The 13,324-nt window shown below is 42.1% G+C and overlaps 1 protein-coding gene across 9 annotated transcripts in view; it reads right to left on the reverse strand.

Moving 5' to 3' along the window:
• The window catches only part of HORMAD2 (HORMA domain containing 2), a 37,727-nt gene extending 24,582 nt beyond the window's left edge, over nucleotides 1-13,145 (reverse strand). For 3 of the 9 annotated variants that reach the window (XM_080986425.1, XM_080986421.1, XM_080986419.1), the window contains exons 1-7: nucleotides 12,743-13,145; nucleotides 7,525-7,612; nucleotides 7,276-7,420; nucleotides 6,513-6,576; nucleotides 6,189-6,228; nucleotides 4,353-4,373; nucleotides 125-151 (exon numbers count right to left, since the gene is read on the reverse strand). In XM_080986425.1, the coding sequence (XP_080842551.1) occupies nucleotides 125-151; nucleotides 4,353-4,373; nucleotides 6,189-6,228; nucleotides 6,513-6,576; nucleotides 7,276-7,420; nucleotides 7,525-7,575 (348 nt within the window). In that variant the 5' untranslated portion in view covers nucleotides 7,576-7,612; nucleotides 12,743-13,145. Of the gene's footprint in view, nucleotides 1-124; nucleotides 152-4,352; nucleotides 4,374-6,188; nucleotides 6,229-6,512; nucleotides 6,577-7,275; nucleotides 7,421-7,524; nucleotides 7,613-12,742 lie in introns of those variants that run through there. The other 6 variants (XM_080986420.1, XM_080986427.1, XM_080986426.1 and 3 more) reach the window with 6 other exon arrangements.
• Nucleotides 13,146-13,324: the final 179 nt, after the last annotated feature.

The raw sequence follows: 13,324 nt of genomic DNA on the forward strand, positions 1-13,324 counted from the left end.
TGACTCAGTATAACACAGCTTCCTATGTTCCAAGCATGCATGTGTTGGTGGTGGAAGCTGAGATTCTGGGTAACTTGAACATAAAGCATAATTTCTGCCTACTTGATTTTTGACTTTCTCTTACCTCAGGTTCTTTAGGGTTGGTATAGATCTGTTTTAAGAAAGCATTGAATTTTCATAGTAAAAATGAAGCATGTACAATTCTGTTTGATCACAGGTGGACTATAAATCTCACTGCAGGAATTATTTTTTTTACTCATCCTTCCTGGATCTGTAACTAGTCATACAAACTGTGAAACTGTGAGATGTGTATATAAATATCTGTCTTGCAAAACTTTCCATAACCCCAGCTCTCATTCAGGGAATTAATAAAGCAGCAGCACCCACATAGATTTCTATAGTCAGTTTACCAAACCACCCAATATTCAAGACTTCTAATTCTAATAGATTTTAATAAAGCCAACAGATTTTAATACACATTTCCCTGCGGAAATGTCAATCATAATATCTCAGTGTAGCAACTACAGAAACATGGGACCTCTCCTGACATAATTTTTAGTGCACATTCATGGTTACTTGTTCTCTTGATGCTATTGGGGCAGTCACACATGATCCCACTTTCAATACTGTTTGTGCCTGCAAAATTTTTGGGGCTGACACACTGCTTTACTTCCAATCAGTGCAAAATCCCATAACTTGCTATATTTTTTATACATACAAATGTTCTGGTTTATTTTTGTTCTGCCTTTTGTTGCACTGTCCCTCCAGACAGAAATAATACGGTAGCATTGGGGAAGTATCTCAGAATAAACTAAACCAGAATAAATCCACCACTAATGCACTATTATTGTGTTAAGAACATGATGCAGAATGCACCTGCCATAAAACACTTGTCTGGAGAGGTCCATTAGGGCAATGAGACTGGTTTTACTTCGAGTGTAACAGCCACAATAGTCTACCATGCAAAGTGAAAAACTGCCCTCTCCTGGCCACTACTTAACGGGGACAGGCAAAACTAAATGAACAACAGACTGCAAGAAGAATAAGCTTTTATAACCAATCATTCTAGCTATTTGCAAAGTGTGGTGTGTGGAGCTTGCTGTTCAGGGGGTGGGGGACTATCAGCCCCCTAGACCTTTCTATCCAGCCCACAAGCAATCTCCAGGCCACACTCCTCTCTGCATCTTCTTGGAGTGTTTCTGCATGGCTGGAATGTGTCTTTGAACTCTGATAATGCTTCCTGCTTGTCTGGATGGAGAGATGTGTGGTGTGTGTGTATAAAGCTGACTTTTGTGTGATCAGAATGTAACCTACAGTACAAAAGTAAGAGTCCTATTAATTTCTCTGCCCACATTGCCACTGATCCCCACCCACCACTGCCATGCAGACCCCAGGAGATTGTCCATGAAGGAATGTGGCCCTTAGGTTGATAAGGGCTTCTTATCCTTTGCAACATAGGGGAGAGTAGAGTAAAAACCAAGGTGGTGAAAAAGACCCTCTTCGACTTCCGGGGTGGCGCCATCGGTAATGGCGGACTCCCTCTGATCCGGAGGGACTGGCTCTACGGAAATCGAGCCTGTTCCGCTACGGCGAAGCGGGGACCCTTTAAAAAACCACAGGCGGGTGAAGCCTGTGACCGTGGGACTCGGCAGGCACCTTTTGCGCCCCCCCAATTTGTAAAGGAACCCAATTACGGGCTCCGGAGCGAAGCGGGGCAAGCGGCGCGGTGCTGAGAGTCAACTGCTTCTTCTGTGGAGCGAAGCCGCACAGCCGTTACCGGAGAGCGCTGACCTTTTTCCTGTGACAATCTGGCTACAAAAACAACGACCCGTGGGTAGGTCACATTCGGAAATAAAGGAAAACAAAGACTTAATTCGGTACCGAGCGGGGAGGCATAAACAGGAAGTCCGCCTTCCGTTCTTTGTAAATAGAGTAAAGCAAATTAGTTGTAAGCTAAAACCTGGAAAGTCGATTAAAGGACTATAATCCTAACATCAAAACAAGTGATTTCCCCCCTTGGCTGCAGGAGAGGAGGGGGGAAAGGTGTGAACTATATTTTCCTGCAGAAAGAGAGGAAAGGAAGTTTAAATCCACCGCTTAAAACCTGGGAACGGGCTGCCAATGGACAATAAGAATGCCGTACTGGGAAATGCGCTGTTGGTGAATAGAGTACTTTTTGACAGCTAACTCTGCAAAAGAGATACAAAGTTTCTGGCTGGCTTCTCCTGGATTTAAAGTAACTGGAAACTAACTGAACTAATTGAAACTGAAATTGTTGCCTATTTTGTGAATTGGGGGATTTGTCAAAGATGTATAACTTGCTGTTGAAGTGGAATACTCAGGATGAAACGGTGAAATCTGCTATGATTAAATGGGCACAAGGTGTTGGACATAACATAATGATGGCTGACTGGGAACAGTTATGGACCACAGGTATGAAGTTTACGGCATGTAATGCCTTAAGAGAGAATATTATGAAAATGATTTACAGGTGGTACATGACACCAGTCAAGCTTGCAAAAATCTATCACTTGCCCGATAATAAATGTTGGAAATGTAAAGAAATTGAAGGTACATTCTTTCACCTTTGGTGGACGTGCCCAAGGATTAAGGCTTTCTGGGAGATGATTTATAATGAAATGAAAAAGGTATTTAAATATACCTTCCTGAAGAAACCAGAGGCCTTTCTCCTGGGCATGGTCGGCCAATTGGTGCCAAAGAAGGATAGAACTTTCTTTATGTATGCTGCAACAGCAGCAAGAATACTTATTGCAAAGTATTGGAAGACACAAGATTTACCCACTCTGGAAGAATGGCAGATGAAGGTGATGGACTATATGGAACTGGTGGAAATGACTGGCAGAATCCGAGACCAGGGAGAAGAGTTGGTGGAAGAAGATTGGAAGAAATTTAAAAACTATTTACAGAAACACTGTAAAGTTAAAGAATGTTAGAATGATGTTGGATTGAAGTTAAGTGGTTTTTAGCAGCAATGTTATAAAGGAATATGTAAAAATGGATTGTTAACAGGTGATAATCTAAAGTTATAATATACTAAGATAAAAGATTAAGATAAAATCAAAGAGGGAAAGGAATTGCTGAACTAACTAATTGAACTGGAATACAAAGAAGGGAGGTGTGAGGAGGTCAGGGAAACAAGCAAATGAATGATAAGATATGGAAAGATTGATTTGTTTTTAACTGTTTTTACTTTGCATTTTCATTTTTTTCCTTTTCTTTTACTTCCCCCCCTCTTATTTTTGTAATATGCTGAAACTTTAATAAATATCTTTAAAAAAAAAGAAAAGAAAAAGACCCTCTTCATCCCTCCAAACTCCAACAGCAAATCTATTATGTTTATTTATTTATTTAGTTAGTTAGTTAGTTGTTGTTAGCAACAAAATCTACAATAAACTCAGTATCTGTGATTAAACATTAGTCTGCTTTTGTTTACTGTGTCAATAGAAAATAAAGAAATCCTACATTTAATAAACTTATTGTCTGTGATTTATCAGCTGTACCAGGGCTGCTGCCCCTCCTGCATGAGGCAAGGTGAGGTGACCGCCTCAGGTGGCAGGATCCACAGGAGCAGCAGATCTGGCCTCCATGGAATGCATCACCTGCTGCTGTGTTTGGAGGTCAGATCATCTGCTTCCCCAGTGCTGCCTCTGTAGAGGCTGTAGAGCAGGCATAGGCAAACTCGGCCCTCCAGATGTTTTTGGGACTACAACTCCCATCATCCCTGACCACTGGTCCTGTGAGCTAGGGATGATGGGAGTTGTAGTCCCAAAACTTCTGGAGGCCGAGTTTGCCTATGCCTGCTGTAGAGGCTTTGACCCATAGGAGGCCCTCCTGATCTCCTCCCACCCTTGTTCCCAGTGTAAATCTTCACTCAACCCTTCTTCCCTGGCTGAGGGTGGGGGACATACTATTTTGTGGTTCGCCTCAGGTGCCAAAATGTATTGGGCTGGCCCGGAGCTGTACAGTGAACTGTAGTTTAATGAAATAACTTAAAACTTCTAATAAAGAATTTTCAGCACTTTCACCAAACTACAATACGCAGAGGCTTGGGGTGGGTGGAGACTGGTGCAAACTGAACTGGTATTAAACCTTATAAAAAGATGTAGGTGTGTAAAGATGGCACTTGTAAACATATTCAAACAAGTTAGAGATTGCGGAGTGTACATCACAGTGGGAAGTAAAACTTGAGCAAAGTGTTCAGATATTGAGGTAAAATACATTGTTGAAATATCTTAATCTTTGCCCAAGGCAGGTAAGGCCAAGTTAGTATTTGTTCTTTCCAAACAGAGGAAGAGGAAATCCTCTGTGAATTGATTTCATGTACTACTTACTGTTAAGACAGCCATATGTAGCTGGAAAACAAACAAAAAAACAAATGAGGGATCAAAAATCAGCATTTCATTTTAAAATGTCCCCATCGTTTCTTCCCTTCAACTGCTACTATTTCCAATAGCTCAGGGCTGAGGGGGCGGGGGAACCAGCTTTTTTTACTTGGATGTGTTGCGGTATCTTGGCGAGTGAACAATGCAATTTTTCAAGTCTAAATTGTTTACTCAAAGAAATATCTCAGATGCCATTTTACACGTGATTTAGCATTGCAAAAATTGTCTTTACTGTAAATAGCAGTTGTTGGGAAGGACTTATCAGAAATGAGACTACAGCATATGGGGTGGGTGTGTTAAACTTTCCCTCCTGAGCTGTGGTCCTGATGTAAATCTCCATCCCAAAGGATGGGGGAGAGAGACCCCTCACTGGTGCCAATATAGTATTTTTCCCACTTAGAGTGGTAGATGGAACTGCAAGAAACATCACTGACATCTTGTGGCCAATTGGATTAATTACACATAAAAGGGTAGCTTTAGGTTTACCGGTATATTTCTTTTCTTAGTTGCACCCACCTGTATAAATCTTATAAAATCGGTTTCTGTACCACATGCAACTGAAAAAGGCAGTCTTAACCCAGTGTTTGGTATATCTCAACTACTTTCAAATTAGATCTGCCGACTTCTTTTTACCTTTGAAGTGGTTGTGGGGGATTTTATGAATGCAGGTGCGGGGTAATGTGCTAAATCACACACACTTCTTTTCGGTCCCCAGAGGAAGAGGGAAATGGGTACTTGTATTGTGCCTAATCCCCAACCCCTACACACACACAGAGAGAGAGATTAATAGCAGCTTCAGGGGCAGCACGGTAGGAAAGGACGAAAAATGTGCTGCCTCTGTATGTACACCAAATAAGGAGGCAAATGAGGGTGAGTCAGGTCATGATTTCACATTCTCAACATAATTTCATCTACTTATGTGAAAAGGAAAATGTGTTGTAGTTATTTTTAGATTCTCTATTATAGTCAACAGGGATGAAACAGATTTTCAGATTTAACATCAGACCTGGACCTGAATAATAAATCAATACAGAATGACACAGAACAGATCCAAAAGAGACTGGGTTGCTTCTAAATGCTACAAATACAAATAGAACCTTGTAATTGCTGTGCACCCCTCTTAAATATTTTCCCTGCACCTCTGCTCTGATCAAAACCAGAACTTATTGTGAATGCTTTAAGCTTAAAAAAAATGTCAGGAGATCCTGCGGAGTGTTTGGCCTGGCCATCGATATATAGCAAAAGAACTAGCATTATAACTTTAAAAAAATAAGCAACCAAAGTAACAAGCACTAAGCAAAGAAAAGTACCTAGGACAGGTATCTTTTTCTTTAAATGATGCTTTGACAACTGTTTTTGCAAATGTGATTTTCCTGTCAGTGAATCTCCATCTTTAGAGAAAAACTTCATCTGTTCAATATCTGCATATCAAGCAGCACTTTTGGACTGGGATATGGTCATCTAATTTTTTTATTATCATAATATATATATTACAAGTCTGGTTCAAACTTACTTACTGAATTACTATCAGGCACAACATGCAGCAGAATAGTCTGCAAATTGATTTGATTCATGGACATCTCCATATTTACTCCAGTTGCAGACATGGCATAGGCAAACCTTACATCTCTAGAGGAACAGTTTTCTTTGGTCAAGACAATTCATTCAAGGCAAGAGGTGAAGAGCAGACAATTTTGCAGTGAGGTTCCCCTGCCTTCTGTAACCTTGTGGTGAAATCTCATGATACTTAAAACACGGTTTAATATAAATGAAATCAAAACTTACATAGTTCTTTTCCAGCGCATCAAAGCACCCTTGAATCCTGCTGGAGCAGATATATTAATGAATGAACATTCATCCAAATATATATAGTGGTAACATTCTTAGTTGCCAAATGGAGTTTAGAGCTCATAGCAAACAAAATGAAGGAATGCTCTGGAATGTAAAACCTGTGCCCAGTTGATCAATAGTAAGGATTATATAAATCTCTGGTTTTTGTACCATCCTTGGTTGGGGATGTATGTAGAGAGTTTGTGCAGAGCCAGGCATCTGCTACAATCAATATCCACTATGGTATCTTCTTGATCATTTGGGATTTCTGTTTCTTACCACTTGACTATCTGGAGTGAACCCTGGCAGCTTTTATCTTCTCGAAGAATTTTTAGGCACATGTCTGGAGGAAGAAAAACAATGCAGTTAACTGGTGTTTGCCAAGTTGATCTCCAGCTACCAAATATTGGCTGCTTCCGGACAAGTGGCTTCAAGTTCAACCTAACTGCTCTTCCGTTGGAACTCAGAAGTATTGTGCTTTTTCTATGTGTACATCTCACTATATTTGCAAACAGAGAGACAGAGACAAAGACAGAGAGAGCAGCATCAAATCCACATTAAGCTTCAATGTAAGGTAAAGAGGTAAAGGACCCCTGGATGGTTAAGTCCAGTCGAAGGCAACTATGGGGTTGTGGCGCTCATCTTGCTTTCAGGCCAAGGGAGCCGGCGTTTGTCCACAGACAGCTTTCCAGGTCATGTGGCCAGCATGACTAAACTGCTTCTGGCACAACGGGACACCGTGATGGGAACCAGAGCACACGGAAACACCGTTTACCTTCCCACCACAGGGGTACCTACGGTATTTATCTACTTGCACCGGTGTGCTTTCAAACTGCTAGGTTGGCAGGAACTGGGACAGAGCAACAGGAGCTCACCCCATCATGCAGATTCCAACTGCCCACCTTCTGATCAGCAAGCCCAAGAGGCTCAGTGGTTTAGACCACAGCGCCACCAGCATCCCTAAACTTCAATGTGGATAAGCCTGACATGTAATAACTGAAGAGCTCAATGAAACAGAAAAGGCAAAGGCAGCAAAAGTTACCATCTAAATAGCAGGTTCCATAAGAGCTTTCTGGGAAGAGCCCTCGGAGGTAAGTTATGCAGGAGATTGAAACTGCTAGCAGCCTTTTCACCAAAACCATAGACTGCTGCTCAGTGGCAACTCTGTTTGGAAACAGAGATGTTTCCTGAAAATGATGAAAACATATTTCCTATTTGCTTTAGAAGACAAATAAATAAATTGGAGGTCTACATTTTCTTCTTAAAATAATACTACAGGTTTGCTTTGTACCTTCAAAGTTTTGGGCTTCTGCCCAATATGCAAGAGTTGAGCAGTAGCCATATTCGTTCAGTTAACTGTTTTCCAAGGAGTATTGGACCTACAGGAAGACAGATATGCCTGTGATAAGGAAGAGTTACAGTACTTCTAGGCAACCAGGGATTTCAGCTGTTCCCTGGCTGCCCCAGTTTTAGACTCCAAATGATTACCATATATATGGCAGGCTAGCAAAAGTTTTTGAAGACCATTAAGCTTTGGAGGCTGATTTTCAAGACTGACCTACGCCAAGGGTCAGCAAACTTTTTCAACAGGGGGCCGGTCCACAGTCCCCCAGACCTTGTGGGGGGCTGGACTATATTTTTTTTGGGAAAGAAAAGAACAAATTCCTATGCCCCACAAATAACCCAGAGATGCATTTTAAATAAAAGCACACATTCTACTCATGTAGAAACACGCTGATTCCAGTACTCGTCCATGGGCCAGATTTATAAGGCAATTGGGCCGGATCCGGCCCCCGGGCCTTAGTTTGCCTACTTATGCACTATTCAACAGCTATGGCTTACCTGAGTGTGTGTAATAGTTTTAGCTGCCTTTTATTCACATGCCACTGATTAGAATAATTGTATTTTAATTTGGTGACAGCAGTCACGAAATTAAAAGACGCCTGCTCCTTGGGAGAAAGGCGATGGCAAACCTAGACAGCATCTTAAAAAGCAGAGACATCACCTTGCCAACAAAGGTCCGTATAGTTAAAGCCATGGTTTTCCCAGTAGTGATGTATGGAAGTGACAGCTGGACCATAAAGAAGGCTGATGGCCGAAGAATTGATGCTTTTGAATTATGGTGCTGGAGGAAACTCTTGAGAGTCCCATGGAATGCAAGAAGATCAAACACATCCATTCTTAAGGAAATTAGCCCTGAGTGCTCACTGGAAGGACAGATCATGAAGCTGAGGCTCCAATACTTTGGCCACCTCATGAGAAGAGAAGACTCCCTGGAAAAGACCCTGATGTTGGGAAAGATGGAGGGCACAAGGAGAAGGGGATGACAGAGGACGAGATGGTTGGACAGTGTTCTCGAAGCTACAAACATGAGTCTGACCAAACTGCGGGAGGCAGTGGAAGACAGAAGTGCCTGGCGTGCTCTGGTCCACGGGGTCACGAAGAGTCGGACACGACTAAACAACTAAACAACAACAACATTTATAATTTAGTCAGCACCTTTCATCCATGTTACTCAAGGCAATGAACAATATTATTTCCCTACCTCATTCCCAGGTAAATTTCTTCTCCTACCTCATTCCCAGTTACAAACATACTTGAAATAAAAAGCACTCAGATGGCAGGCTAGAAAAAAGCCTTTGCCTTAAACTAGGACAGAGGAAGGGAGACTAATGGTCTATGTGACTCAGTATATGTACTGTACAAAGTTAATGAGTGTGACACGCAGGGATAAAGCATAAAGCTTCACTTCTTACTGAGAATCACATTTTCTGAGTATTAGAAATTGGTTCAGTTACTGCTTTGAAACATAATAATATTATAAAGAATTGTATAGTCTTCCAGGTTTGAGCCCCAGGTTGAGCAAAAAGATTCCTGCATTGCAGGGGGTTGGACTAGATTACCATTGGGATCCCTTCCAACTCTACAGTTCTACAACTCTATGATTGGGGGACCATACAGCCGCTGGCACCCAGATCATTCAGTTCCTGACAGAAGTTAAATGAATGCTGTTCTTGAAAGATATTACACAAGCAATTTTTTTATGTTCACAGCAAGAACCTCTGGCCACTCGTGATAAAACACTCAGCCATGTCAGAAGTTCAGGTCTCATATTTTTTGCCACAACTCAAAACCTTAGGTACGAATGTGGGTGAGGAGCAGGCTTTTGTTAAGGGATGCAAACTTTTGTTAGTGGGGGATAGAAACTCATTTTTGTATTGATTTGTACTGATTTTTTTGAGGGGGGAACAGTCCCCCCCCCCCGTTATGCCCATGATGCCCTCCCTAGTGAGGTGTGTCTGTCTGCAACCTTTAGGAGTAATTCAAAACTTTCCCGTTTATCCAGTGCATGGGTAGGCAAACTAAGGCTCAGGAGCCGGAGCCGGCCCAATTGCCTTCTAAATCCGGCCCGCGGACGGTCCGGGAAACAGCGTGCTTTTACATGAATAGAATGTGTGCTTTTATTTAAAATGCATCTCTGAGTTATTTGTGGGGCATAGGAATTCGTTCATTTTTCCCCCAAAATATAGTCCAGCCCACCACAAGGCCTGAGGGACAGTGGACTGGCCCCCTGCAGAAAAAGTTTGCTGACCCCTGATCCGGTGCATTTGAAGGCTGACAGATACTGTCCGTGGCAATTCTGGGTTGCACCAATGCTAGTCCTACTCGGAGCAGACCCACAGAGGGTTATTTATTTTTAATAAATGTGTATATACTCATAACAATATCCAAGTGGTTTCCAACAATTATACATACACTGTATGTACCATACAATAGGTTAGTGGGTGTGACTCATTTAAATCAATAAAATCCCACGGGTTTACCCTGAGCAGGACACAATCCCTGAAATGTTTAGCTGTACAGTGGTGCCCCGCAAGACGAATGCCTCGCAAGACGGAAAACCCGCTAGACGAAAGGGTTTTCCGTTTTTGAGTTGCTTCGCAGGACGAATTTCCCTATGGGCTTGCTTCGCAAGACGAAAATGTCTTGCGAGTCTAGAGATTTTTTTTTCGCTTCCCCCCCCTTTATCTAATCTGCTAAGCCTTTAATAGCCTTTAATAGCCTTTTAGCAGCTAATCCCCTAAGCCTTTAAGCCTTTAATAGCCGCTAAACCGCTAATAGCGCTAATCCGTTAAGCCGCTAATAGGGTTGCTTCGCAAGACGAAAAAACCGCTAGACGAAGACTCTCGCGGAATGGATTAATTTCGTCTTGCGAGGCACCACTGTATTGAGGATTGTGGGGAGTGGGACTGTGGGGAATGGGCGGGTTTGATGAAGGGAGATGGAGACAATTTTGGCTTGGAATCCCCCAGAGGCCTACCCCTCAATGAGAAAGGAAAGAAACTAAGAAAGAGACCAACAAAAGACAAGGAAAAGAGCAAGTATAAACAAGAAGAAGAAGAATTGCAGAAGGGACATGGAAGAGACTTAAGGGCCTCGGACATAAGGCTTCCAGGTTGATGGACTAGATGGAATGGACAGTAAGGACTGACACGATCCGAGACCAGGAAGAAGGGACGTTGGATGAAGATTGGAAGAAAATTTATAAAGAAAATTTTCTATTTAGGGAATTGGCTAAAAATTAATGAATATTAGGGAAAATGTTGGAATGAAACTATATGACTTTAGCAGAAATGATATCAGGAGTAATGTACATTTGATAACTAAGATTCAAGCTTTAAGGTATTTTAGGGTAAGATAAGGTTAAATAAATTAAGGTAATGTGAATAGTAGAATATGGGGAAAGATGGAAAGGATTTGTTGAGCTAATTATTAGGTTAAATTAGGTTAGGATAAATTTTTTAACAAAAATTGAGAAAGATGGAAAGAATTTGCTGAAATAACTAATTAAACTAGAATACAAAAAGGGAGGTGTGAGGAAGTCAATGAAACAAGCAAATGGAAGTTTTAGATATGTAATTTGGGATTTGTGTTGTTTTCTTTTTTCTTTTTATCTTTTTGTTGTATTGTTGTATTGGTTTTTGTGTTTTGTTTTGTTTTTCCTTCTTTTTATGTATTATAGTGTTGTTTTTTTAATGTTTTTTTTTCTTTTTATAACTCTGAAACTACTAATAAATATTATTTGGAAAAAAAATGAAATGTTTAGCTGTGAGAGCAGGTGAATTTCTCCACAGAGGTTTTTTAACTGCTTTTGGAAGTTCTTTTTTTGTTTGTTTGTTTAGTCGTTAATAATAATAATAATTTATTACGGCCGTAGGCCCATACAGATAAAAACAAGACATAAATAACAGCCTGTGCACGTGGGAAAAAACAGCCGCTAAAACACTACTATAACAATAAAATAGTATAAGATGGAATGGCATACTACGCCTTAATTAGCTTGTGGTGCTCCTTGGCAACGCTTTTGGGTAAGGACAGCGACCAGGAACCTAGCCACTTTCAGGGTCGTATGGGTATCCTTATCCTGCAAGATTTGGGCAAGGTGGAATTTTGGTGGGGTACCCTCTAGTTTCTGTATGATTGATCCCAACAAATTTGCCCGTGGCACCTTGAATAAGGGGCAAGTGAACATAATGTGCTGAAGCGACTCCGGCGTCTCCTTATCACATTCGCACATGGCGGAGGCTTGGCCCTTTGAGAATCTATGTCTCAGGACATTGGAGGGAAAAACGTTAAACCTCGCTTTGGTGAAGGCCAGCCTATGGGCAACAGTCGAAAGGGAGGAGAGGTATGATGGAACGCAGTAAGTTAAAGTAATACCAATGTTCTGGGGCGAACAAACACCTCCCCCCAGCGTATAATTTCGCTGTAAATCGATGTCATCCAGTCTTTGGCGGATCAGTCTTTGAGCAGTGATTTGATCTAGTTTTAGGGAATCTAAGGGAGAGATTCCATAACTCAGGAGTTTAGCATGAATTCTACTAGTCCAAAGGCTGGAGAATTCATCTCGCCATAAGCATTGGACAAGGTAATGGTCTGGTAATCTATGCCACAATGATAACCAATAATTGAAGACTTGCTTCCACAGGCAAGTTTCTAAGGATGCGATCTTCAATTCTAGTCGCATGGCTGCGTTGCTTACGCACAGGGGGAGCATTAGGAGCCGACGTAGGAATTGGTTTTGCAGAGTCTCAAGAGGAGCAAGGTCTGTCATCACGGCCCAGAGCGGGGCAGCATAAGCAAGCACGGGAACCACTTTTGCCTTGAACACCTTTAGGGCCGAGGGAACATGCAAAGCTCCATCCAAAAAGAAAAATCGGAGGAGCGCATATGACAGAGTTTTGGCCTTGTTAAGTAGGTGTTGAATATGTGCTTTCCACCCCAAATTGTATTGAATTAGTCGTTAATTGTATTGTTTTATTACAGAAGTATTTGCCTCCCTGGGCTCATTTGCAATGAAGGGCAGGATTATAAATTTAATAAATGAATACTAAGCGACCCCTGCAACGCGTGAAGGGCAGCTGAAGTGTCCCTGAGCGCGTTTCCCTTGAGGATCAGATCAGAGGAGGGCTATTTTCAAACTGAGAAGAAACTAAGCTTCTCCAGACCTCTAATTAGGCTGTAGGCTGTCTCGAAATTGGGGCAAGCACTGGGGACATTTGTTTCCTTCTTTCCCTATATATCTGGGGGAGTTTTGCAACGGCGGGAAGGAAAGCCGCAATTTCCCTCAGACGGAGCTTCCCTTCAGGTCGAATAGAAGCCTGCCCGCTTCCCGCCTAAATTAAACGGTCGACTCTGACGCTCCCTCAGGCGGGCGTTGAATTTAGGCGGGAAGGGTGCAGGATTCTATTTGACCTGAGGGGGGAAAAACCTCCGTCTGAGGGAAAACCTCGGGCCGTTTAGTTTCATATTAAGCATTAATCCAGGTTCAGTGCCTCAAAGCATCTATCTCCAAAGGCTGGGCTGGGAGAGACTCGCTGCCTGAAAAACTGGAGAGCGATTGCTGCCAGGGTTTGTGGACAATACTGAGCTCGATGGACCAAGGGGCAGATTTCTATTTTCTTGCAAATGAAGTTGGCTCGGGTCGAGGGAGGGAGTCTGATCCGCCAGCTCCGCTGTTTCCTTTTCCTCCTTTTGCCGAAGTTGGGGAAACCTTCAGATCGGTGCTTTGCAAGGTGTACCTATGAAGT

Source organism: Podarcis pityusensis (assembly GCF_964106645.2).
Source record: "Podarcis pityusensis genome assembly, chromosome: 16".
NCBI lineage: Eukaryota > Metazoa > Chordata > Lepidosauria > Squamata > Lacertidae > Podarcis > Podarcis pityusensis.